Below are 27617 nucleotides of genomic sequence, written 5' to 3'. Positions count from 1 at the left end.
CTTTAGTCAGTGAACGGTTCGAATTCGTCGATCGATAGCAATTAATGGGCGAATTTTTATGATTCTGTGTGTACTAAATCGTTTTCGTTGGAAAGTTTGCGATTTAGGAGATTTTTTTTAATGAAGAGAAAGCGTAGAGAAATTATTTCATTATGACGAAGAGTGAATGATCATTCATGAACTTGTTGTATATACTGTAATATTTCATAACGGTCTGTATATCTTTGAAAATGACCGAATGTGGAAAAGACAAAGGAGCGAGAACATTGTGAGCTCGAGACGAACGATAAGATTGCGTAAGGCGAGTCCGACGGCTATGACTACGACTTGACTCTTGCTATGACGTGATCACCATACAACCATGATCATTAAGGTCTGCAGCGTTCCGACACGAATTGTAAAGTTAGAATAATGCTTCGTGGCGTTGCTCTAACGGTTTCCCGGTATTTTTAGCGGTGTCGTCCTAAAACTGTGGGAAAAGATGGACAATATGATCAAGCTTCTACACAAATAACAAATAGCATGTTTATCTCGAATGCGTCGCACGGATAATTTTATAATAATAATCCGATAAGTATGTTATATATATATATATATCGATATCGTAACTGAGTTAAAACGGTGTAACACCGTCAAGCTTTTAATAAGTATCGCGGAAACCCTCTTCATGGTATCTATGTTTGTTTATCGATGTTTAAAGAGACAAGATTGTGATAGCGCAGTCGCTTTCGATCAAATTACCTCTGCATCGCTTATATCATGTCGTTCATATACTTAGTCGTTTAAAAATTCTTAAAAGAAACAAAAAATGTTATAAAGTGTTCTTGAAGTTATTCATCGAAATTATCAACTTTTATCTATTCCTTGAATCAATTTGGCACGTTATGATAGAATTAGTTTTACATTTTCCATAAAAGATTTTGATTTTTCATCTTTTTATTAATATTGGTTTTTAATCCGCTGACAAGAGATGACTAATTCGTCTTCGAGTTAACTCTTCATTTGGACTATCAATCTCTCGAACAAAATAATTTCTTTATTTAAATATTCTCTATCTTCCTACCTAGCATTTTACTCCTCCTAAAAATAAGTTGTATCATATTTATATTTACAAGGAAGGACTGAAACGAATCCAACTAAGATGGTCTTTGTCAATGTTTAATTTCAAAACCATAGAAGCTCTTCCGTTTCAACAAATCATTCACAATCGGAATCAACGATATAATTTTTCAAAAAAAAAAAAAAAAAAAAAAAAAAGGAACAAAATAGATCATCGAAACTTATTAGTATCATCCTTAAAGTGCCTTCGTCACAATATATTCCCCAAACTTGTGCAAACTACCCCCTCCATCGCTTCGTGACCATTCGTCGGCGTTACGTAACGAAACAATTATATCGTACGTACGTCAGCGTTGCGTATAATTAAAGTTCGATTAAGCCCGTTACTCTTTCCTCGAAAGTCGCCGGTCGCGAAACTGGAAAAGGACGATAGAGGAAAGAAGAGAAAAAAAGAAGTGAGAAAAAAGGAAAAAGCGCGCCACGGGAAAGTTTCTGCAAGTCCATCGGTTGGTGTAGAGTAGCGTGGCGAGAAGTTGGGCTGGGCAGGGCAGGGCAGGGTGCAGGAATCGATCGTCGTGTTTACCCGGCGGCCGCGTCGCAACGCTGCGGGTTTCGTCGCGACGCGCGATTTCGCGCTCGAGTACGCGAACTTCGCGTTTTCGCGGTTCTCGTCTCGCGCCGCGACTAGAAAAAGAGAGAGGGTCGCTGCGTTTTACGTAATCGCATCCTGTGTGAGTATGACAGTCGGATCTCGTGTAAACAAGCGTTCTCCACCGGTTGGTACGCAACGCCGGACCGTAGGAAAACTTGGGGCGAGAACGCGCGATTTCCCGCGGGTCTCCGCGCGCCGCCGCGACGAAAATGCGTGTGACGTAATCGTGTCATGCAGATTTTGCTCCGCGTCGCCAGTCGCCTCGCGAACTATGAACCGCTATGAATCTTCTCTTTATGCTAAATTCCCTCGATAGTCGTAAAGTTGCTGGATAATTTGTAGATTTATAACAGAAGATGGAGGGCTCGTGTTTTATTTTTGTTTATGATTATATGAATTTTAGAGATGCTTATTGCGATGTGCAATTGCCATCAGTAGTCATAATTTTACGAAAATCGTAAAATGACCAAGAAGGAACTTTATATCACATATTATTTGATGACGAATGTTTATCTATTTATGAGTAGTTTAAAGGTGTAAGGATATACATAATATGCTTCCAATATTTATGTACATATTTTATAAAATACTGGAAATATGGTATTCCTTCTAATATTTAATTTAGTTACGTTGTAAACGCATACAGAATGCACGGAATACACATAATATGCAGCAATATATAAAATATTCAGAGTATAATATTCATTGTGATATTTAGTAAATGAATCTTTGCTGAGATTCCATATTTTTTAGTTACTCTGTGAAGATGCAATTCACAGAATAAATATAATATATGAGGATATATAAAACGTCCAAAGCCCAGCACGTCTTATAATTATTTAATGTGCGAAGCACATTTTCGCTTACATTTCCGTAGTTGTGTTCGTAAAATTCAGTTTTATCCATTTCTTTCGTTATGTTCATAAAAATAATTTTAAAAATTTGTATAAAGATTCACAATTTATATATAAAAAATTCTTCTTTCCATAAATCATTGAATCTTTAGTCTGTCTGACTACTATGGTCCTATATCACTGCTAGATGTAGTGCTGCAGTCATAAAAAGAATGTAACATTATGTCCAGTAACTATTAATATGTTCATTTTAACGAATACTAACAAATATTTGATTGATTGATTCATCAAGGGTTTGGAAACTTACAGATAGAATTTTTATACAAACTTGCTGTAATTCACATATATACCTACTTTGTGCTGTTCATGCAAAGCTAACAAAGCATTAAGTTCATTAGAGGTGAGCAATGACGGTATGTTGTTGCAGAAAGTTCTCGACAAAATTAATTAATTATCATACATAGCAAAGATAAAACACCGTAATAATTAGATGTAATTAGTAGATCGAAGTTGTAAACTTGTCAATGAATGTTTTTCTACGTAGTATGGAAATATCTGGTCAAAGATGATTTGCTAGTATTTGAGTGAAACACTATGTATTTTGTTATCAATCTTTTATTACATACATAACGTTCTGTATAATTTAATCTAAGATACAAGTATCAAGTAGGAGAAATTTCTTTAATTTTATAATCACGTGCTATTAGTACTACATATCTATATTATGTTAATGAAATAGAATTTATTTCTCAAATACTTCACGTGAAGCATGAGCGTATTAATATTAATACTCTCTGTTCGAAAGGAATTCCTTCGATTCTTCGATCATACGCGTCCCAGTTACGCGACATAATAAAACTATGCGAATCAAACTCTCATAGGGCTTAAATACTCCCTTAATGTCTGTGCTTCTATTTTTTCGCATTGTTTGCGCTTCTTTTCGCGCGTATATTACGTTCTATAAAAAAATACTCGAAATTATGTTTTATTTAATTTACGTATTTTATAGGAGAACTTTAAAAAATAAAACATTTAGCAAAATTATAACCCGTGAAAGCTACAATATTAAGCAAGAAAAACGTTCTCTGATCGCTAAAAAAACGTGAAGGTCGGAACGCAATCTGTGATTTATCGAGAATTAGACGTTCAAGGAAGGAGGCGTTGCGTTCGCTCAATTTCAGCAATACTTTTAACGCGGCAATAAAATCGAGGAAACGATCAACCAACACAGGAGAAGCACGTTGTATCTAGGATTCAATGAGTTACGTCCGCACGAATCACGCTCGTATGACATCAGCAGTTTTTAATTGTTAACAAATGAATTAAGACAAAATGAATGAAACACCAAATTTTATAGATGTCTATCAAAAATATGCATTTGCAACATTGATACTTCTTAGACAATGGGGAAATGTCGATCGAACATACATAAATTTTATTCTTTATGAAAGGTAAACTTCAATCGGTAAGTTAAAACAAAAACTGACTTCGTAATATGATTTATTTATAAAATACCTTGCAGTATAAAAATGATTTAAACTATTCGAAGTTACCAAAAAAGATGCTTACACACGTGGTCATTTATTTATCATGCTTATACAGGAAATCTTTGCTTCTAAAATATCTCGTAGACGATAATCGATAGGGATTAGAAAATTTTCGATAGCTAATCTTCTTCAGATTGAACGTAAGTAAATTCGCTTCCAGTCAACGTTGAGTCATTTTAACCTCGTAAGTTGATGCAAAATTTCCCTAGTATATTCAGCAAAATTCGCAGCATATTGCATATTAGACGAAGTACAAATAAAAAATTCAACTATTTTCTCTAAACCAACGAAATACGAATTTTCATAAATTTATGAAATATAATAGAATCGTTTTATTTCGATAGAAAATTTATAATACGGTTATAATACAGATTTTTACTTTAAACGTGATATTTATTGAAATAACTTCATAATAAGCTCTTCGACATATAATACAATTTAGTTTTCCCTGTCATGTACACGATTGATACGTGTCAACTTCGTTTCTTGATCACAGCGTTACATTCTTATTTATCTCTATACTAAATGCTAAGTATGTATTCACCAAGTAAGTGGCCGGGGACTTATGAATAGTAGCATACATAAGTACATTTATTCCCAATGGTTACTGGCTAGATGAGCGACTACGCTTTACATCGACTAACAATACCGACAACCGTGTCGTCGATCTCCAATAGCGCGGCGGCGGCGGACCAATAAAAAGAGCGTGCTTTCATGATAATGCGCGGCATGACGCAAAGTTTCCCGCTGCATTCACGGTGTTCCGTCTCCTTAAAGCGGCTCTCGTTGTTTTGCACGAACCTCGTTAAATCATGCTGCCAAGGTAACCCTAGACGTGGAAACTCACGGCTACTGACGTGCTCATACTTCGTCGCACTGGCACTTTCGATCTTCACCATCATAACTTACAAGTAAAGTCCTTTATATCACTTTCAGATGTACAGTAGAATTCAGTCGCGGGACAAATAGTTCATATAATTAGATATCATATAATAAGAATTCATTGGTTCTCCCCACAATCTATAATTTTACGTTCGTATAATAAGAGTTCGGATATAAATAGATTCAGCCATGTATTTAATCAGACGACAAAAATTTTGCTCGAATAAATGAAGTTCATATAACAAGATATCTTCTGTTTTCATGATAGCTATTTCATTAAAATTTCATTAAAATTCATTAAAACATATTCTATTAACATAGTTTCTCAGTACAAAATTTTAACGATGCTTCAATCTTTATTGTAGTTTCAATGCAATGTATTTGATAATGAAAAATATGTACGTGGTTGTGCAGTTCGATCGTCTAGAATAGAACTAAGCAGCTTTTCATTGGAAAAAATATCGCTGGCACAAGGTCTCAGTGGATACTCAGGTGTGTCGATCCGAAGATGCGAACCGCGCGACGTTCGAGACCAGAAACATAAATAATCCTAGACAGGGACTCTTGGTGTAGGATGCTAGTCGACCGAGTTGCCTAGGAGAGTAGTAGGAGAATAGGCGAGAAGCAGGAGAAAAAAAAGATCGAGGAAATCGTTGGAACGTTCAGGCAGCAACGTTCGCGGCATCGTGTTTCCTCAATTAAGTCTGGGCAAGGGAAAAGGGAAGTTCGCGTTCGCGGTGGATCGTATCGATCGACGTATCCTCCGCAAGCGGCGAAACGCGTGCTCGCGACCGGTTATTTTTACCGTAATTCGCGGCGGACGTGAAATTTAAAACGCAGTTGGGAGATGCGCGAGCGCGTCTTGGATGCGCCACGCGTCTTTCGAACGCGCGATTTTAGAAAATCAGAAAGTTATTTCGATAAACAAACAAACTTATATATACGTGAATTACACGTTGATATACTTTTTTTATTCAACGAACAGTATTATTCAACGAATAGTAATTCGCGTAATTTCCGTTGAATTCTACCATATGACGAGAAAAAGAATGAGGAACGACAAGAACGAAATCGCGCGGACAGAAGCGGCGAGTGAGAACCGCTGCGCGAGCAGCCTTGGCTGAAGTTGTCGAACCCGCGACCCAGTTACACGCTCGTACCAACACAACCGCGTATCTCACCCACACCTCTCGGAGGTGCATGCACTGTGCAGTGCACGCCGATGCGCGCACAATTCCCCTTCTCTTCTCACCCTTCGCCATCCACTTCGTCCCTCCGCCCTTCTCGCCTTCCCTCTCCTTCATTCTTTTGCACCCTATTCACCCATCTTTTTCTCGACCCTCTTCTTTCCTCTATCCTACGTTGGTCTCCCTGATTCCCTCTTTCTCCACGTTTTCTCCGTCTTCCTCCCTGCATTTTCTCTCCCTTGCCGTTCCCCATCTCCCTCCCTTTCTGCTACTCCTCCGTCTCTCCGTACTCTCCTCTCGTAGCTTCTCGCCGTTTTCTATGCCTCCTTCTTCCACTAACACGGTGCTTTTATCTCTCTCTCACTCTTTCATGAGTCTATCGGTCTTCGTCCGACTAGATGACTCCGTCTCTGTCGTGACACGGGTTCTCTCTGTATCACTCGCTATTCCACTCCCACTACTGTTCAGCAGCCCCTCTTCGAGTTCACGCCGCAGCACCGGCATACGCATGTATGTATCGTCATCGTCGCGCACTTTCCTCGACTTTCGTCGTCGTCTTCGCCTTCGATGCACAGAGGAGCGCGGAATTGCGCGGCTTCACGCGCTCCCGCTAATCTTTTTGATACTCTCTGTCAGTTCCAGGCGTGCGTTCAACGATTCAAGTATTTACTTGAATCGTTGATTATCTAATCGTCCTTTTTGTTTCTCCTTTTTCTATCTTTTCTTATTTGGATAGAATGCTAGTGGATTTGAAAGTAGATCCATAAAATGGTCAAGAGGTAAAAAGGTTCTGTAAAAAGAAGTTATTTTGAAACGAAGACCAGCGGTGCGACAACCTATTACACAGAATTCCGGAAGCCCATAAATCTAAATAGAATTGCATTACACATTAATAACAGTACATAAATACATAATTTAGTATGATATAGATATACTTATTATAAACATTACTTTTAAAATATACATAAATAAGCATAATCTTGATTTAAATATTGCGTTCATTACCAGACTTATCGAACTTAAATAGCAATATTATTAATAATAAATAATGAATAATTTTAAGCAGAGATGCTTGGAAAAGGCATCGACGGTCAAATATTCAAGCATCATTGAACAATAATATCCTAACAAATTCTTTAAACAATTAACCACCATCGGTAAACCTAAAATAAACTCTTCTGCCATGGTTAGCAGGTACAAAGCGATTCTGCCACCGTTCAAATAATTACCTCCAGTAGAAAGTAAAGCAAACTTCTCTCGCGTATTCAATGATTACAAAACTGCGCTTCGCTGTGCATGCAAACGAAGCCAGAGATCGCAGGATGAAAGCAACCGGCGAAGAAAGAACAAGCTTTTTTTAACTCGCAGTCACCCTGTTCCGCGATTCTTTGCCGAAGACGCGCTCATAAAACATCACCAGAAACCAGTGATTCGTTACGCCGCAACGTTATCGTTGCACCCATTCCCCTTTACGTAACCCGATCGCCACGAATCATCCACGTCGTACTATTGCAAACTGTCACCTCGTTCACCTAGCCGAGATGCAAATTATACTCAAGAGGCGATATTCCGATCGTAACGCGATAGCAGCGGGTTATCCTCTTTTGCGGGCATTTATCAGTTTCTTACATTGTAACTAGCCTATCGTGACGATATAATGCCCGTAAGCGTGTACACGTTGTTATTGTCCGCTTTCCACTCGACTTTCCTCGATATATCGTCGTCGAGACCTCGTCTCAGACGGTTAGCTACGCTCGAGCGTCGCGGCAACCGGAGCGTTATTAAAAGTACAAACAATGCTCGCCTCTTCCGCGAACGTTTGCATGCGACAACTTTGTGATTTCGAAGAATCAAAGGCTTCAAAATACGTTCGAATTTTTTACCCCCTACTGTTTTCTCTATTTGTTTTCTTTTTCTCTGTTGATTTGTTCATCTGTGAGACGATGTTCAAAGTACACGTAATAGTAAAGTTCGCGTCCGTGAGTCACAAACTTTCTGAAATATGTTCGAATATCGTGAATATCGTGAATTTGAATTTCAAAGATACCAGAGATACACAGTATCGAGTAATATAAAGAGACGAGGAGAGGAAGCATGGACGCATGCACGTATATACGAGGGCCGACCAATGCAGGTCAGTCGGTCAGAGCTGAAATTTTCAAGATAAACAGTGGCGGTGATTGCTTTTTTCAAAATTCATATCTCAATCCATTTTCACGTAAATGTCAAACACCACGCGATCTTTCGAACGTTGGCTCGTAGCCCTTTTAAGAAACCCTTAGGTTCTTCTCATCTTTAAAAATTTCGAATATATAGATACTAAATATTCGGACTATAAACTAAATTTCTCGTTCCTTTTTCTTCTTCCTTTCTCTTGAACATTCATCTCAATCCAGAAGATCTTCGTATTCTTACGACTCGTATCACGATCTTTGGCCGATTGTTTCTATTTCTACTCGAATCACTCCGGCAATTCTTCGTTTTTTGAATCGCATCTACTACTTTGTGTACCCGTAGCTTCTGTTCTAAAACTTTCTATGTCTACGCCCGGCGCGGCAAACCTCGTCGTGTTGACGTATTAACGAGACGGAAAAACTAACCGGGGAAACACGTAGACGCGTTGAAAACACTGGGTAAACATCGCGTGCAAGAAGTGCGCTCGTCCAGTAATGCTTTCATCAAACGTGCAAAACGACGCGGCGCATCGGGACTACGCTTTTTGCCGGCTCTTTCTGAACCAGGTATTTCGTAGCTTTTAATGAGTTTTACAATTTCACGTTTCCGCGTTCCCTTTGCACGCCTTGGAAATGACACGATATAAAATCCAACGGGAAGGGAGATTTGGTACCGTGATAATAAAGCTCCGCGAGCAACTGCGGATTTGAAAGAGTTCGAAAATTGGATGTAATGTAAAATAGTTGTTGAAAATATAAAAATAAATGAATTGGTATTAACATCGCTTTGCTGCGTGCTTAATGCATATGAAATAGCTAATTTTGCACATATGTAAATAATGGCAGAATTTAATGTTACAATTTCCAATGTTACAATTTATAATATATGTAGATATGGCCAATGATATTTTATGATAGATGTTATTTCGTTGATAAAATTCGTAGATATATAAAAAGATGATAGTTAGAAAATATAAGTCAATAAGTCGTTTTATGTACATATAACATCGTAAAATTATAGACTAACATGTTTGACACGATTTTCCGACGTCGGACAACGTCGTGAAACTTCCGGATATGAAAACTACATAGCTACTACAAGATTGACCCGTTGTCGTTTCTCCGCCGTGATTACTAAGTCCGTGCGAGTTATTTTGAGATAATCAATAGAAGCACCTTTGTTCTCACCCCGTAGAAGTCGGACATTTACCCGATTCATTCGAGTTATTTCTCGTTTGCGAAACAACTCGATCGATTTCCGTCGTTACGAAAATCTTCGTTCTTCAATCTACCTAACTTATTAAAATATCTTCCACAAATACTATCCAACGTAAATTATCATTTCGTTTCTATGTTACTTAAAATTCGGTATAAAATACATACATTTGTGGAAATTGGAAAATCGGTTCATAATGATGTTTCATGATTAATTATTGGAAACGATATCAACGTTCATAAAGTTACGAGGTATTTAATTATCAAAGATGTTCTCGTGTAATATATAATGTAGCGCCGAAATATAACGAAATGCATTAGTTTTCGCTCGTGTAATCGTATTAATGGCCCGTGCACATTAATGTGAGATATTAGATTTTTCAGTGAATATAGACTACCATACATGAACACGCGTGGATCAATATCTAATATTAGATTGATAACTTTATGCTCGTCAACGTACGATACTTTTCTCGTCTCAGATGTACATTTTCAGTCGTGATAATTATTTTCATAGTTTTTCTATATTTGCATAATATATCGAAAATTCTAAAGAAAGAAAAAGCGTAAAAGTAGCCAGTGATATAAGTAGCTTTCTGACAGGCACCACCAATAAAATAATTGTTTAGTTTCTACTTTTACTATCACATTCCGCGCTTAAAATATCACGTGGTGCTTGGACGATCGCTAGGCGATATAATAAAACAGAAAAAAGCAAACATCGCTTCATACACTGTTTTCTTTCTCTTTTTTTATCGTCAAACCTCTATAATATCCTTATACGAGTAGCTCGAATTTTTTCAATTCTTGATCTAATCGTATATATAAATCTATTTTTAAAAAACACAATTTTAAAAATATTACCTAGCTATATAGAGAACTTTCTTGTCATCGAGAAACACAGAGAACGTAAAACCTATACTGCTAAATTTGTTACGGAATAATATCAGATTAAACTCATTCAAACTTCGACATAGCAAACAAAAAAGATGATTAAGATTTTCTTTTTAATCTCGGAACATCGTGAACGATTACTGATATATTTTAATTACAAAATTCCACGATGAAGTGTCTGTGTTGTGACAGTGAATGGAAAGAAGTTTCCACGCGAAAAACAATAAACGTGCAGGATACACCTTGCGAAAGTTCACAAGCGAATCGTAAGCGCGCCATTACGCAATTCAATATCGATACCATTGCGAATATATCGGGACTGGTGCGTTTGGAGCACGTTCATACTTCCCAAGGAAAAGGAACGTATCGCAACGATAAAATCGAAGGAAACGTTAATACGTGCTCCTTTCTTTTTTCTCTCCACTTTTTCGCCTTCCATTCCTTTTTTTTTTTCTTTTTGCCCGGTTCTTTTTGTTCTCGCACAATGCAGCGCAATGATTCGCATGAAATAAAGCGTGAGAGCACGACGAGAGCGAAGCGTAGGCGGATTAGGCATGTTGATATGTGAGAATCGACTAGTCGTAGGCGAACGATCGGCGTAACGTTGATTGCAATTTTACATGGGAACTTCATAATGCCTGTGTTCGTCTGTGTGCTCGCCAACAGATAATCCTGCAACTTTATGATACCCGAATGACGTTGTCGTGTTTCACGGGCGCGCAACGTATCGCTTTGTATTCCGTTTCAAAGCTTTATTACCATTACGAGATCCGAATTTTTCCAAACGTTTACTATAAATTGATATACAGTGATTCGTGACAGTATTCGAATACTTACCATAGAAAATTTTTATGAATGTATTCTGCGTGTTGTATTAAACTTTTTGAAATTTCATTAGCACTGTAATGGGATACGACTACCGTGATTATATTCGTAAAATTTTGAATCATTCTGCAAATGTATATGCGTTACAGGATTTACTACAAACATAATTTGTTGCATGGAGTAATCAGTACATATCATGGAATGTTCTTAAATATGCAATTAGTGCTGGAGATAGAATTACTAAACATTGTGGCTTCAAATACTTTGATGATCTCTGTAAAATGTATATTTGCAATAAATATCTTGTAACTTCCATGTACATTTTCAGTTTTATATTAAATTTTACCCATATAAGTATGATAGTATGAATCAAGTTACAGTGCTAATAAAATTTTGAAATGTTTTGTGTAAAACACACAATAAATGTTCATAGAGAGATAGTTTTGTAAACTACTGTATACACGTAATCGATAAATTATCACAATTTAAATCTCCGGACGATGGTGGTAATGAAAAAATCCTTGTGTTAAACGATTTACAGATATAAAGCACACAGAGAAAAAGTTAAGCTTAGAACAGCAAATATCCGATAGCTCGTCCAACATTTAACTGGATTTAATGAATTAGGCAGAAGGTGCTAATAGTTGGATGATAAATTGTAACCAACTTGTATTTCTTCTTTATCTGGATACGAGCAGTGTGATTTCTTAATCTGGTCGTTAGGAATGGTAGATAGGGCATCTTAATTATTCTGCCTGGTTTTTCAGCATACAGGCCAATAATAAATTGCATAATAGCAAGCATGGTGATTCGTTTTCTTACGTTAAAACGTATATTTTACCTGAGAAGGACTAATAAAGTAGTACGTTTAATAGACGCATTGCGTGTGCTGGCTTTTCTCTTGCTATTGCATAAAACACTGGGTTAATCTTATGGTTATGCGATGTGATATTCGCAGCCCAATTTCGATCAACGATTCCAAGTTTCACTCGTAATTTGTACTAGTTGGCTTACTTTATAAATACACCCGCTTATCTTCCAGCTTAAGTGTTATTTAAGTTGCTAAAACAAATACCAATTTATTATGTATATATCGAGGTATTTTTAAATTTTCCTATTTATAATAACTGCCTTCAAAAAATAATTTCAAATTGGGGAATATAATCTAGCTTTAATTACATTAACAATTAATTACGCAAAATTAAGGCCCCTCCCCTGGAAATAGACATCGAAGTGACTATCGATTATTTATATCGAAATATTCGCAATACTAGCAATTTAGTATTTATTGCTTCCTCGCAATATTATCGATCAGTAAATTAACCCTGTTTTCGTTTGTAATTAACGAGCATTTAGATTATTGAAGTTTCACTTAACTTCGGATCAAGGCAGGATCTCTGCTTTTCTACGGTGTTTTGTTTCAGTTCCAGAACTACAACCTCAATCAATGACATTAGTCACAATTATTGGCTAATTTATTTTATAAAGCAGTCATCAGTAGGTATAATGAGCCACTGCACAACCGACGGAATGTTTTATTCTGCAATACTACGTCCCATTATAATTTATGGAGATAAATGATGCTTCTAACACGAATCAAATACGAAGAAACTGCAAACGGAATGCGTTAAGATTACATATCAAACGAGTTACTTATCCAAAATCGAAAACATCCCTTTCTTTCCAAACAATAATTATCTACGACAATACCAACAAAATTTCCAACGTCCTCAATCTAAACTATCCAACTCCACAAAAATATTTAACTCTATAACACTAATTTTTAATCTATTATCAACAGTATAGATGCCGATCATCTACTCACTGCTACCATCTTTGACTTGTATCACACATTACATCACGCTATCTTTTTCCTAGATACTTAAAACATATCTTCCTTGTTAAACAATAACCGCAAATATCATGTAGAACCTATTCAGGTACCTTCGAACAATTCCAATAAAAATACTTTCGATCGAATGAATCTCAATTCCTTCGAAATGAATCACCTATCTTGATCATCATCATCATCAAGAACAACAACAATAACATCGTCTGGGCGACACGGTTCGCCGCGGAGAATCCCAAACAGCCCGGCAATTCGCTCGAGTTGGCTGGCTTTCGTTGATAGGATCCATCGCCAGGAAAAGTCTTCGTGGAAACTCGGCCCGCTATAAATATGTGCGCGTTCGATGAATCGACCGCGTGTGCCGTGCTGTTCCAAACAGTTCGCGCGCGGTTGTTGCGTACGCCTGGTCGCGCGCCGAATGCGAAATCGCTATGAGGAGACGCACGCAACCATGCACGATCATCTCGCGAAGGGTCGAAACGTTGGCTGCGGGCCGCGTCGCGTTGCTTTCGTGTAAATCTCGCGATTAACAAGCGAGCAAGCGCGAGAGGCGGAAGCGCGAACCGCGTTTCGATGAAAATGGACTCGCGCTCTCGTAGATGAGCGCGGCAACGTCCCAGACGGTTGCAAACCCGACGAAACGCATTTTCTGCATCACACGCTACCAGATGAAAATTTAGTTGGAAGAAGGTGGTCGCTAAGAGTAGGATAATAATACATGACGTGGAACTTTGAAGTAGGGGTTTTCGAGTGAAATGGAGGCGAAATTAAGGAGGAAAGCTAGAGGAGATGCAAAGTTACGGAGGTAATAGCGTTTGTATTCATTTTTGAAGGATTTTGGATGAAATTTCTATCAATTTTGTAGATCAGGTTTAAGCGCATTTTTTTGCCAGTACGTAACGTAATATTTTTCTTACTTAAATTATTGAACTTAACGAACTTTTAATGTAAAATCTAGTAAGCAGAATCTTAGTCGAATTCCGTATTAGATAAATTTCTGGTGGAGCTACTGCACGTATTATGATTTTAATTAATTTTGTATAGAGGTTTTGAAATTATATGCACAAGGAATTATAGATAGATAGGGATAGAAGTTTCACTTCATACGAAAGTGGACAAAAACGACTTCTAGAGAAGAAGCTGTTTTGTACATTTTTAGGAGAACGAAGGTAAGAAGGAGTTCCAGGGAGAACGGAAGATCCTTTACAGTCAAAGTTTTGATATCTCTTGAAAGACCGTTCGGCGGTAAAGTTTAAGCGGAGATTTAGAAAAATTTATAGTCGTAGTTTCAAATACTGACTCTTGCGATACATTTCTGGAGCACAAAGTTATTTCTCGACTACACTCGCCCAGTGAATTTCGCATGGCGATTTTATTAGACCTACATTTCGTCGGGAGTTTGCTGACGTACGTATGTCGAATCCTTTAAAATCTTCTATCTATAACCATTTAGTGAGGAAAAGACAGTTTTCAGGAAAAAAATCAATAAACATTTACGAAATCGTTATTAGTAACGTTTAAGAGAAAACATGTATAAAATGATGTGTATATACATATGTATAGTATATGTATCTACATTTAAAACTAAATACAAAATTTTCGTGTTGCGTATATTTAACCTAATGTAATAGAATGACGAATTTAAAATGAGTAATGTAGGAAATTATTATTTCCGTAACATAAAAATGTTAACTTTTTACAAATAATAAATATCAACAATGGGATTATATATTACGTCAAGTAAGATATAAAATTTACATGTAGGTAGCATTATATCTGATGATTATCTCGATTATAGGAAAATATGTCATAAATCGTCGCTAATTATACACTTAGTCATAGTTATTAACCAAAATTAACGTTTTCCTTTGACTTTAACCAACCAGCCCCCGTATATTAAATAAATAATCGTATCAGATATTATTGAACAAAATTAGCAACATACCATTCCTCGTAGCGAAACAAATCTGTAATTTCGTTGAAACGGCGTTCATAAATATGCAAGATCGCACGTAACATGTGTCAAAAACGGCGGCGCTGAATATCATCATCTGAAATCGTATGGATCGAATATTGTGAAGAAAACGAATAAACCGACTTCGTATGTAAATGCAAAACGGAAATTGATTCCTCTTTCGTTGGCTTGCATTTCGAATGGTGACATTTCGATGCGCCGGTGCATCCGCGTTCGACGAACTCCACACGTGAATATGTACTCGTCTAATAGTCTGATGCATCGTACGACAATCTGTCGGTCGTCGATGGTCGTGTGCTCGACCGATAAGATCGTCATCGGGCTTTTCGAGTTTAACGATCGGAGCATGGGGCAATTAAACTAGCAGGCAAGATATGTCGTTGTATCTCGGATCGGTTCCGCTGATCGAGAACCCCCGTTTCAGGTAGCAGACACCGTTCGACGGTTAATCGATTAATCGACCGATTCGCTCGGCCAATTAACCGTTTCGATCGTGTAGCAACGTGTAGACGAGTATCGGCGAGACGATTAATCAACTTTTTTGGTTGATTATCGTTGCCAGTCATGTTTTCCGGTAATTAAACCAAGAGGAAGCAGGATCGCGTAACGAGGATTTTTGATTCGGACAGCTTCTGGCGATTCGTCTAGCAGACGGTGGAAGTGCGCTCGAACCATCGACGCGAACCAGTAAGAACAGGCGTCAGACTAGTAAGTGGATTAGAACAAAAGTGCCGACTAACGTGTTAAATAATGAATTTTTTATGATCAGTCGATTGTCAGCTGATCGATCAGTGCTGTTAATGGATTGCTCCGGTCAATTTAAACATGCGCCGCTTTCATCGTGACAGGTGACGTTTAAGTAAGAGACAGTTAGCAGGATGTTGGGACGAATACACGAAAAATAGGGGTACGAGATGGTGGACTTGGTATCTTCGTAAGTCTTTCACAACGTTCGAATGTAGGTTCTTCGTATCGGAGAGAACATAATTTATGAGAGAAAAAGGAGGCACGATTAAAACGAAGGGAATCCTCCAAGCATCCCCCATTGTCACAAGTGTGTACAGACACGTATCGACTGTTGGGACGATGTATATTCAGTGTGCGACACACGGTCATGCAGATGCGGGCGAGCTTTCTAAATTTCACTGCAAGCATTCCGGAAAACGAGTAACGCGTGCCGGTCTTTCGTCAAATCGAATAAAGGCTATTGTACGCGTCGGCCGCGCGCAGACTAAAAATAAACGGAACTAAATGACGAGCGCGTTTTACTGGCGCGATGTAAATCGTCGTGGTTGCGCCAGTTCCCGACAAAGACGTTTCAATTGCGCGACAAGTTCGACGCAACTTCCTGCCGAACTAACTGACTTCAATAAGCTTTTATCATTGCAAAAACTAAAGTCGAAAAAGAAAGAAGGAAAAAAAAGGAAAAAAAAGTCATCAATTGCTCTCTGTTCGTGTCGAATACTTTTATTACGCCCGGCTCGTTAGTTTACCGCTGAAGCGCTGTACCAAAAAAGAAAAGAGAGGAAGAGAGAAAGATAGAAGGACCAAGTGAGGAAAGAAGGCTGAAGGATGGTCGGCTCTTCAGAGCCACTCGAAAGCTAAAGTCCCCTCCGTGCCGTTTCCTTGGGGACGAAATGAACTTCATTACGGATATTCTTCAAACGGGATCCCCGGAAAAAGGAACGACAAAGCTGAAAGGAATTAATTTCTTCGGTTGCAACTGGCTGGCTCTCTTTCTCTTTCTCTTTCTCCTTCTCTCTCTTAACGAACGGGACTCGCGTTTGGCGAACGTGAGAGAGTGCCGCATTAAAATCAATATGCCGTAACTTTAAATGACGGGCATCGACTGCGAAGTGAAAAGCGACCATACAACACCAGACATGTCTGAAAAAAAGAGGAAGGGGGTGAACGATAGATAATGTCGACTGATAAAGGTGTCGTTAGGCGCGAAACGTAATCGAAACTGGCGATTAATAACTTCACCCGACGGTTGCTAACAATTATCGGACGCGGTCATTAATATTGTTAACTATACGCGATATCGCGACGGTGTTCAAGGTGCTGCGACTCCTTTCGACATTCTTTCGTACGTAGGTGCGAGCACCGTGCAAATTATACACTATTGGAAGAAATACCTCGCATATGCGAGCCTACTCTCCTACGAATCGTTCCAGTCAGATATAACAACTAGATAAACACGAAACGACGCAGAGAAACGAGTTTCTTGTTAATTATACGTTCTAATTTTGTCTTTTCAGAAGATCGATAGCGTTATAGTAAAATATTAAAACAGAGTATGAGAATTTTTTCCTTAAAGTTCAGGAAATTTATTTTATACCATATATTTATTATTCTCTTTTAATAAGGTCATCAATTTTCGTTTGATAATAAGATCGTGAAGATCGTGAAGAAACGAGATACAAACTCTTTTAAAAATATTATGTCGATTCTTTTGACGGCAAAACAGCATTGACACCCGGGCATGAGCAAAAAAGTAGTGGAATTCAGACGAGTGGTAGTCACGAGTGAGCAACGCTTCAGTGAGTCAGTTTCAAGTACAGACACACCGTACGTGCCTTTTCATATTTCAGAGATCCTCTCGGACCCTCCAATTTTCCTCAAATCACGAGTGCTACCGGCTCCCGAATTTTTTTAAATTATCGCTACACACGTCCTTCTCAAATTCTTTTTTTTTTTTTACGTCGGGCGCTATCTAATTATGAAATGTAAATTCATAACTTTTTTCCCAATTTATTTTCTTTCAAATAACCCTGACATTTTCTTTTTCAACCCCTCTTTCTCCATTTACATAAAACGGAAGAACATTCGAATTAATGTTGCTCCAACCAACAATACAATTTTCTAATTAAAATCATTTCTTTGGTTAACCGGTTTGTAGAACTGATACCAGACAATCAAACCCCCATTTTATCAGCGTAACCTCTACGAACTCTACCGAATCCACTGCGACTCTCCTCTAACCTAACTCAAACACTAAAGCACGTATATTCTAATTAACAACCGACTTCCCATCTGTTTAATTTTCATCAAATTAACACCCATCATCATTGCTTTCGTCATCATCGAACCCATCCAATTCTCGCGGGATACTCAACAGAGAGTCGGTGCAAAGGAGAAGCGCATCGATAAATCGCCAAGGGAGAGGAAGAGTGAACAAGAGCGCCAGCAAGAGACGGAAAGGTGTGTGTATGAAACAGAGAGAGGTAGAAGAGAAAGAGAGAGAGAGCGAATGGCGCGAACAGCGCGCGAGTGGTGGCGAGTGCCGCGAGTAGCAGCGATGTGGGTCAACCGCGAGGCGACCGCGAGAGGCCCCGAGGGTCGCCGAGAATCGGCGAGAACGGCCGAGCGGCAATCACGTTGCGCGCATCTGGGTCACCGGCGTACTGGCGCATGCGCAGTTCCCTCCCTCGGTCGTTCACCGTTGACCAAGTTACTAACCTTCCGACACCCGGTCGCCAGTTAGCTTCTCGTATTGACCGCTGGAAAAACGTTGACTTTTCTCGCATGAGAAACCCGTCGGAGCTTTTCGTTGGCTCGATCAGAAGCACAAGGGAAGCCGCGACCGACCAGAGAACGGTGAGCGGTGGCTAAAATGTCTCAAAACATGGTGCTTGAACGTTTAATCTACCGTACAGACAACCCGGTAATAGACGTTAACTCGCGATCGAATCGACGCCGTGAGATATAACACGGCCATTAGTTGTCGTTTCATACTATAATCCTTATAGGATAAACGCACTGTCGATAGAGCCGCGCGTGTCCACGTTCGTAAAATCGAAGCGCTAACATAAACAGATAACATTGTCTAGAGGGACGGAAGGTAAATGGCAACGGGAAGAACGCGACCGCGCTTCGCGTTTATACAACCCGGCTCTTTTTTCAAGCGTTCGAGTTTTCGGATAGTAGATGTCGCTGGAAGATACAGTCTCTTACCGGCATGCACCGTTGCCGTGCCACAAAATATTCCAGCGATCGATTTTCGCAGCCAAAACTAGAAAATGCTGTGGGGCTCTACTCGAGATTTCCACGAGTATCGACGAAAAGCCTCACCGACTAACGACACATGCCATGGTCTGCTGACGAATGAAAAAGTATCGAACGATCCGAAGAGCGTGACTCGGAGGGACGCGAATCGCGTCGTTGTTAAAGCCGACCGACGAGCAGAGATGCAAATCAGTCCCGTATTCGCGGCCGGTGCACCGACGTAGCATAGCCTGATACGATAAATTTGTGCGCGTAACGGACCACAATTTATCCGCGATGCACGCGTCCGTAACAGAGACTGCGTGCGACGAAAATACATAATGAATGACCACGAGAAACGGAAGACAATGTTGAACCGGTTGAATCGGCTGATGCGTTTCCGAGCTATTCGCGTTCGGCCCGGCCCAAATTCAAAAATCTTTTCGAGCGATTTTGGCACCGGCCGACACCGTCGATCGACCGCCGCGCCACGCCGCGCCATGTCCATGCCGGCATCGCAGTGTCGCAAGTGTTGCCACATCTGAATTCGCTTAAGGAAACTGTAACGGTCATTCTTGTCTGTGCGACCGTGCGGGACTCCTTCGCAGTTGCGCACTGCGTGGCCCCAAGGGCCGTTTGCATCTCTCGTTCTCGCGTTAAATTATTACGTAATCCATGAGATCGGTCACTCTCGCGGATCACACCGGTTGCCTTTTATCGCGTTACATTTTGTCCTGTGCAGCCATGGAGACTGCATAGGCGTAGTCGTAGTATCGAATCGAAACTTTAATATCTAAAAATAACTATCGGTAAATCGAAAAATCGGTTAGGTTAGGCATGTTCGTTTCGGTAATATTCACGTTGCGTGGGATTCTCCGGGCTATGTATTAGTCAGTACCTTATTCCCAAAGATCATCACGCTATATTTTGTCCCGTGTATATTTAGGCAGCGATGCATGGGTGTAGGCGATGGAAACAGATCGGTGACTCGAATAAACTGCGTGTTCGTTATCTTGCCAATGGATGGAAACGGCGTTCGATTCGAATTCCACGAAATTGCAGCGTACGGGTAAAATTGGTAGCTGCGGTTCTCTATTATCTTATCTGTCCCAAACTTTTCTCTTGTCGACTCGAACGTATTCGGTATCATCTTCATTCAACGACAAACCTCAGCTATTCTAGTGAAAAATTTTGCGAAGTTTCTTTTTCTTCAGCGACGTTGCGACAATCCGAACATCAAACAACATGTTGTCTCTGTGCGAGATAACAAACGATAGGGAACGCTTTATCGGTAACCTCGATAGAATCTGGACGATGCAGCCGAACGGGACGCAATCGCATGTCAATTCTAATCGTAACGCCCCGCCGCGCGACGCAAAATGCACAGTCTATTCGCGGGCGTTTCCGCGAATGTGTGGTGTGTCGACGACGCCGACAAGCCGTAGAAAGAAGAGAAATATTAAAAGCGTGCGGAACGCTTGCACTCGTTCATAAGAATCTACCTCCATGCTGATTATTCTATAGCCTGACCTACATTCATTCCGAGATTCACGCCACTCGCAACTGCCGACGACAAACGCGTGAGCTCGCTTCAGCGACTGCACGCAACGTCTGCTGTCTGCTACGCGGATATAGAGAACTAAGAAGGAAGCAATAAAAATGGAGAAAATATTTGGATAAACTGAGAGCAGCCAAGCTCTCGTTTCTAATAAACGGAGGTACACGACAATGATTCAATGCGGTTGAAAAGACCATACGAAATTTTAAACTCTTCCAATGGTGTAGGTGCATCACCGTACCGGCCGACCTGCCAGATGAAACGATTCTAATTGTGGTGCATACACAGTGCACTAAAGTTTACCGCGTCATCCTTAGATCGGTGTTGAATTCAGCCACGGGTTATGTAATACTGTTGTTGTTTGGAGCGACTTAAGGGAGTATCTCTAACAATAAGAGTAGTCTTTTTTGGAACAACTCGAATAAAACGACATTTGTTTATATCGATGATTAGAATATATTGAAGAATGTCTTATAGGTTGTTTCTCATGATAGATGAATACATATTTATTGATTATTTGAAAATTGAAGAAATAGAAAAATAGAGGAAAGTATATGAGCCAAAATCACTTTTTTTTAAAAGGTAGAATTTCATTTCTAGAAAATGAGTAAACAGTTTCAAACTAAATCAGTCTATGAAACAGCGGATATGTGGTCTGTAAAACGGTCATATAATGCACGGATTTTATCTCAGAAGTATTATAATATACGAATTTTATTTATAATTTATCGAATAAAAAGTTGGAAATAGTCCATGTATTAAACGTACTTAAAATATTATTCAATAACATGGAAGTTGTAATAGCATTTTCAAAAATAAATATAGGCATGAAACATTAAATTATGCAATTCCTACAAAATTTTGACATTGTCTAAAACAACACGCAAGCACCACTCAAGTATCAGCATCTTGTTACTGGAGGCGATTGGTCCTCTAACAGAGTGTATCGTAGAAGACAGCGCGAATTAACGCTGTCACTCGGCTGCTTCCTAGCTGCGATGTCTGACATCATTTAGCAGGGCCGCGAGGGGACAACAAACTTCGCAGCAAGTTCCTAAGTGTCATGGAAATAAACATCAACTTCGACCGAGTAATTTGCGCCAAGTCTCTGCGCTTAACGGAGTTACGACCGATCGAAGCTGTTTCGACATCCGCACTGGTTGTACCTCACATCTCTCGTGGAAACACGCCTTGCGATACATGTTTCTAAGCCACATACAGTTCTGATTCACCTGGTGTAAATTTACCCAACAGCTGATCGGCGGCGTGACCACGATTGGCTCTCGCGGCTCATCGTTCACGATTCCGAGTTCATCGTGGTAAGCCTGGATCAGGCCGATTTTTCGCCATTTATGGCGCAGCCTTCGACCTCGAGATATACATAAAGAGGCATCAAGTGAAACATGCGGTATGTTCTTCTTCCATTTTTCTTCCACTACCTCGTCGAGTATAATGCCGAATTGGCGAATAGTGGCGCGTATGCAAAGGCAAAGGGAACGAAACTGAAACAGGTTTGCATTGTAAAGTGGCTCTGGAGGTTCCTGTTATGTAACTTAACGTCTCTCAACGGGAACATTTCAGAAGATCAAATTTTTTTAGAGATTTTCTACCTTTTTTCATGAAAAAGAAAACATATCTAATGATGTTAGAAATATTTATATTACCAGCGAATTTATTAGCTATATGTATGTGGAACACAATAATAAATCAAGCAGGTACTTGGTAAAAGGGACTGGTATCGATCAGTAAGTGTGAAGAAAACCAAACACTGATCCGAATTTGCAAATTACATAACATGGAAGAGAATCGATTAGCATCGTTCGTCGCGCAGCAGCCCGATGGCAGAAAAAGTGTATCGAGAGCGAACTCGTACCTCATATCGTCGCGTATGTACATATAGTTATACACAGGGAAAGTGGCTGAACGTTGGGCGTCGGATGCGTGCACGCATCTCAGCTTCCCTCGTGTGTGCATTGTGCATACGTGCATTCTGAGGCATGTACGGCTCGTTATCGACGAGGGCCGCTTATCGGCTCTAGCTATCTGGCCATTTCATCGTGTAAATTCCAAGCGTGGTAACAACGACGTCGCCGGTGCCCAGTCGAGGCGCTGGAACGGCGCAAAGAGACATATCGCCGGGGCGATTATTTATTTGCGAAACGTATTTATAGAGTATTACGCGGCGCAGGTTGGCAACCTCGTGCACGGTTATGCAATAAATGAGAGAAGGAGCGAAAGGGACACGGGAAAGGGGGAGGACGAACGAGGGAACGGCTTGAAGTGAGAGGAGGCGATGCCTGGGGCCGCGGGGGCAGAGACAATAATACGTGGTGGAGCGAGGGGGGTGGAACCGGTGGGAAAGAGAGAGAGAGAGAGAGACTGTCTGTGAAGGACGAGGATGGAAAATAAAGCTGTACGGGGTGGGGATGAGTCGTGGTAGTGGGGAGTGCCGTGCGCGTGTCCGAGAGAAGGAACGAACCTCTGAAAGAGTTATTTGATGATAAGGGCGAGTTAGGGGAAGTCAGGGGTGAGAAAGAAGTATAAGAGGGCAGGAGGGTGAAAGGGAACATGATGTGTGCATTCGAGGAGGATTTAAGGGGAAACGTTATAAGGAAAGAGGCAATAACTTGAAAATTCATGTTGGGACAGAGGGCCAAATGGAGTATTCGAGGGATGAGGTTTCTGGAAAACGTATGTGTGCATGTTCAGGAGGGGAGAGAGATGGCGAGAAAGATGAAACGACGTTTCGTGATGATACCATTAATGTAAGTGTTAAGGATATTAAAAAGTGTTGGTTTCTTCGCTTTGTATAAATCATTGTTGTTGGATACAAATGAAGCAGTATGCAAAATGATTTAGTATTGTGTACCATGTCGAACATAGCCAGTTTATGCTTGAACTTCGAATCACTGATTACATTACAACAGATGGGATCGGGAATGAAAAATGCAATAGCGCGTGAAAAAGGACTGACTGTTGAATCAAAATACTTTCAATGGGCAGCAGTGTACGTTGCATTAAGTGCATTATGCTCGGCACAAAAATGAAAGTGACCTTGGCACAAATGCCTAAAGCGTACACCGATCGTGGAATCGCATTAACACTGAATATAAATTAAAACTGATTGTTACGCACCGTGTAGCAATCCCGTGGCGGCCGATATGCAATAGTTCGATTGAAAAAGAAATTGTGAAATATGAGAACTTGGAGTTCGCCGATTAAGTCTTGCATTCCGCCCATGCAACCGTAGAGAAGTTTCTCGTGCGAATATCGAATCAAGGTTATCTAATACTTGTCGTACAGAAGTTTTTCTCTTTTTCTTACACATTTTTCTACATTCACATAAACAAAAAGTAGTTTATATATAATGCTTCGTCTGGTATCTGCAATTTTTGCTTTTATGGCAAATGAAATAAAAATTTCTGAAAAAGAAAACGTTTTTTGTGTGGATACGATACTTGAGATATGTCATAATGACTCTCATCAAGCTTCCTCTAACTTATCAAAGGTAAAGATATATCCATAAAAGTAACGTACCTCCATTTTTATTGAATCATAGTGTCCACAAAACGCCGGTGCCACGCTCGTTAGTTTAAAATCTGGTCGTAAAATACGGTTGGTATCGGGCGGAATCTCTAAATCCATTATTTCCGTTCCAAAATCCTGCTAACCGGTGGTGCGTTCGCGGTCGTGGCTACACCGCGTCGCGCCACGACTACTCAACCTTAGGTTAAAGTCGTAAACGTCGGGAGTAAACGGAAAACCATCGTGGTTCTTTAATTAGTCGCGGCGGTCGTAGCAGCGGCGACAGTTCTCGTCCCCAAAGACAAACTTTCCGAGGCGGCAATTTCCGAGCATCGTCGAGGGAAACACGATACGCACGTGTATTTAGGAGCCGGTGTGTCCTTAACGAGCTGCGCTAATAAAGTTAACGTGCTGTGCCACACGGGACGAGATCGGAAAGCCCGCCTTCCTCGCTCGTGTTCCTCGTCGTGCGTTTCCGTGGTCGTTCGGAGTTGCACAGTCGACGATCGTAGCGTAGTTTGGTTTGTCGGCGCAGCTCGGTCGTACTCGGTAGTGATCGTGTTGCGCGGGTGGTGGGAGGGCAGCACGAAACATTAGGGTGGGGAGAGCGAAGGGTGAGGCACTCGGCCATCATCGGCGGAGGCGCGCACAGTTCAGTGACCCGACGCAGCGTCATTCGGCGGTGGGGAAGCGCGGGGAGTTCTGACATATTGTGAGATGCCAACTCGCTAACGCCGGTCCCCGAAAAACACCTCTCTCTCTCTCTCTCTCTCTCTCTCTCTCTCTCTCTCTCTCTCTCTCTCTCTCTCTCTCTCTCTCTCTCTCTCTCTCTCTCTCTCTCACGTTCCTTTCTAACGTCCTTTCTCTTTTCCTCTTCTGCACTTTAACCCCCCTTTTTCTGTTTCCGTCTTTTTTTATCACCATCTCCCCTCTATCTATCTGGCTTTACTTCTTCTATGCTTTTTTTCCTTCGGTTACTCCCGCTCTACCCCCCTCCCTCCTACCATTTTTTTCTATCTCTCTTGTTATATCTTTCTCCCCCTACTTTTCTTTGTTTCTTTCCCTCCGCCCCCTGCGGCTCACTCGTTTTTCCATCTTTGTCAGTTCCATTATCTCTTTCCTTTGTTCGTCTCCTTCCTCCGCCAGTGACTCGGGTAGCCCGTACAGCCGCGAGGTTCATCAAACCCCCGAAATATTCTAATGCGCCAGTCGCACGGTGTTTCCGCGAGTTTTCCCCGCTGGGCCCGAGTAGGAAGCGTGGTGGCCCCGCCACATCAGATAACGAACGCGTACCGCGTGTTGGTTTTGCCACTTTTGCCGCCCGAATCGGACGGTCGATTGGATCGTGGTGACGTGCGGTGTACGCGTTGGTACGCGAGACTCCCGAAATTACCGCGGAGGAAGGAAACGTGGAGGCATCGTGACTACGTGTGCGCGCGTGTACATGAATACACGTGTGCGTGCGTGCTTGCGTGCGGGCGCGTGCATGCGTGCGTGCCAGTGGTCCCGCTCGGTCGAAGAGTACGTTCGCCTCCGTCGTTTCTCCGCTCGCGTTACACCAGCATTTTCCTCGTTCGGCCCTCTTCCTTTCTTTCTTCGCACTCTCCATTCTCCTTTCTCCCATTTCTCTGTCTCCCGTTGCCATTGCTCCAGCAGCACTCTACTCGCCACCTCTGCTCGAGTGCTCCATGCGCGGTCGAAGACGTTACGGTTCTTCGCGTTTCGAAATACCACGAGATACACGAAATTCGGCGTGTTTTCGTGGTCGGCCTTTGGTCGAACACCACGCCAGACAATGAAGAAAAGAACGACGATGGTGTCGTCGATGTGTTACCGGCACAAGCTGGCTCCGCCGTTCGACGTTGCATTCCGTGTGCGTGCGTGTTAAGTGCAGCCAACAAAGTGATCATCGTGGCTGGAAAGGCTCCAGGTGGAAAACGCGCGACCTCCTCCCGTCTGTGTACGCGTTTCCCGTGGTGTGTGCTCATAGTGCGTACGTGAGTGCGTGAATGCGCGCGTTCAGTCGTCCGTGTACACATTACGTACACACCTCTCTCTTTACGTGTACAGTGTACACATTACGTTTTACGTGCGGCGCTTGCGCGGCACCTAGCGACGTTTCGCGCCTACTCGCGGTGTGGGAGTTTCTGCCGCGGTGGAAACGATCGGCTATTTGTGAACGATTCACGCGTCGCTTCTTTGGGACACGGTGTGCTCCGAAAATGATCGAGAACCGTCCTACCGCGTTAAGGAATCTCCTTCTCGAGCGGAAGACGCCCGGCATGACGTGTCCGTTCGACATACGACGACGGTAAATGGAGTCGAAAGATTGACAGAACTGTCGTGTGACTAGGTAACACGAGGAAGATATTCCGTCGCCGATATTCATCGACGTCGTTGAACGATAGATGTCAGCGAGATAGCGATATGTTGATTACGCGCCACGCTCTGTCACAACTGGATATTACAACTCGGTTAAAGTTGGCCGGCGTGTCGACACGTTGCTGATTTGCTTACTTACTTGCTTGCGTGAGCACGACTCTAAAGCTCGTTCCTTGTTTCACTCTGTCGCACTGTAAGTTTCTCTCGATTGGTATTCCACGTTGTTCCATCGGTAACCAAAGCCACTTATGCGTTCCCAATTTTCACGCTGTCGAGCTGCGAGTTCACGTCTACCTGTAATAGTCGGAACCTTTGACCACTTTCTACTCGATTCTGTGCAAAACAGAAGCGGATTTCATTCGTCGGATGATGCGACTATAGGTAGCATAAGAGGCAAAGTGAAATATGGATCTAGTGTCTCCTCGGTATCGTTGAATATTCGTTGCCGAATTTCTCTTTCCGTCGATTCGATTCACACTCCAAAGGAAGCACGCTTACATAAGGATAAAAATACATGATTCTCTCGTGTGTCGTCGGAAGCAGCTACTAGCTTCCAGCAATCGTAAATAAGAGATCGCTGCAATATGTGGCTGACGCGTTACTATGTAACCGAGAAACCGTGTTTATGCTTGCAGTCATTAATTTTCCTCCGATTATTCGCAGCATCGTCGATGCGATTTTGATACTCGATCGCTGTCTATTAAAGGAATTGTACACAAAATTACGCAAAATTTCGTGGCTGCTCAATATTCTAGTTCGCTAGTGAATTAATCGTTATCTCGAAACAACGAACACCGAACTTATTGATTTGATTTGGTAAACGTCAGGTTGCCTTACAATTAGATTTCACTGGAAATTGTAACTGTTGTTTCGAACTATCTCAAGTCAGGGACCTTTAATATCTCTATCGGTGATAAACGTTCGTAATAGTCTTTTCAAATCATAAACATTTTATTTATTTCTATCATCTCTTTTTTACTTCGCTTTATAAAAGTTTGAGGACTTGCCTATTTCTGCGTCTGCCACTTTAATTCTCTATAACATCTGACAGT

General features: G+C 41.1%; 1 protein-coding gene and 1 pseudogene across 17 annotated transcripts in view; both read left to right on the top strand.

The window, feature by feature from the left end:
- Positions 1–27617, top strand: part of LOC139988064 (probable nuclear hormone receptor HR3) — a 136331-nt gene that overhangs the window by 80144 nt on the left and 28570 nt on the right. For 2 of the 17 annotated variants that reach the window (XM_072005016.1, XM_072005012.1), the window contains exon 1: positions 25503–26494. The exons of 10 other annotated variants lie outside the window; for them this stretch is intronic. Coding sequence is in view for 1 of the 7 variants with exons in the window: in XM_072005019.1 (XP_071861120.1) it covers positions 13928–13943 (16 nt within the window). In the remaining 6 variants the exon portion in view is untranslated. Of the gene's footprint in view, positions 1–13533; positions 13944–18694; positions 18714–25502; positions 26537–27617 lie in introns of those variants that run through there. 5 more of the 17 variants (XM_072005019.1, XM_072005022.1, XM_072005013.1 and 2 more) reach the window with 5 other exon arrangements.
- On the top strand, positions 25384–27506 carry LOC139988070 (uncharacterized; annotated as a pseudogene).

This window comes from Bombus fervidus, chromosome 6 (genome assembly GCF_041682495.2).
Source record: "Bombus fervidus isolate BK054 chromosome 6, iyBomFerv1, whole genome shotgun sequence".
Taxonomy (NCBI): domain Eukaryota; kingdom Metazoa; phylum Arthropoda; class Insecta; order Hymenoptera; family Apidae; genus Bombus; species Bombus fervidus.
This window is presented reverse-complemented; position numbering and strand designations above follow the sequence as displayed.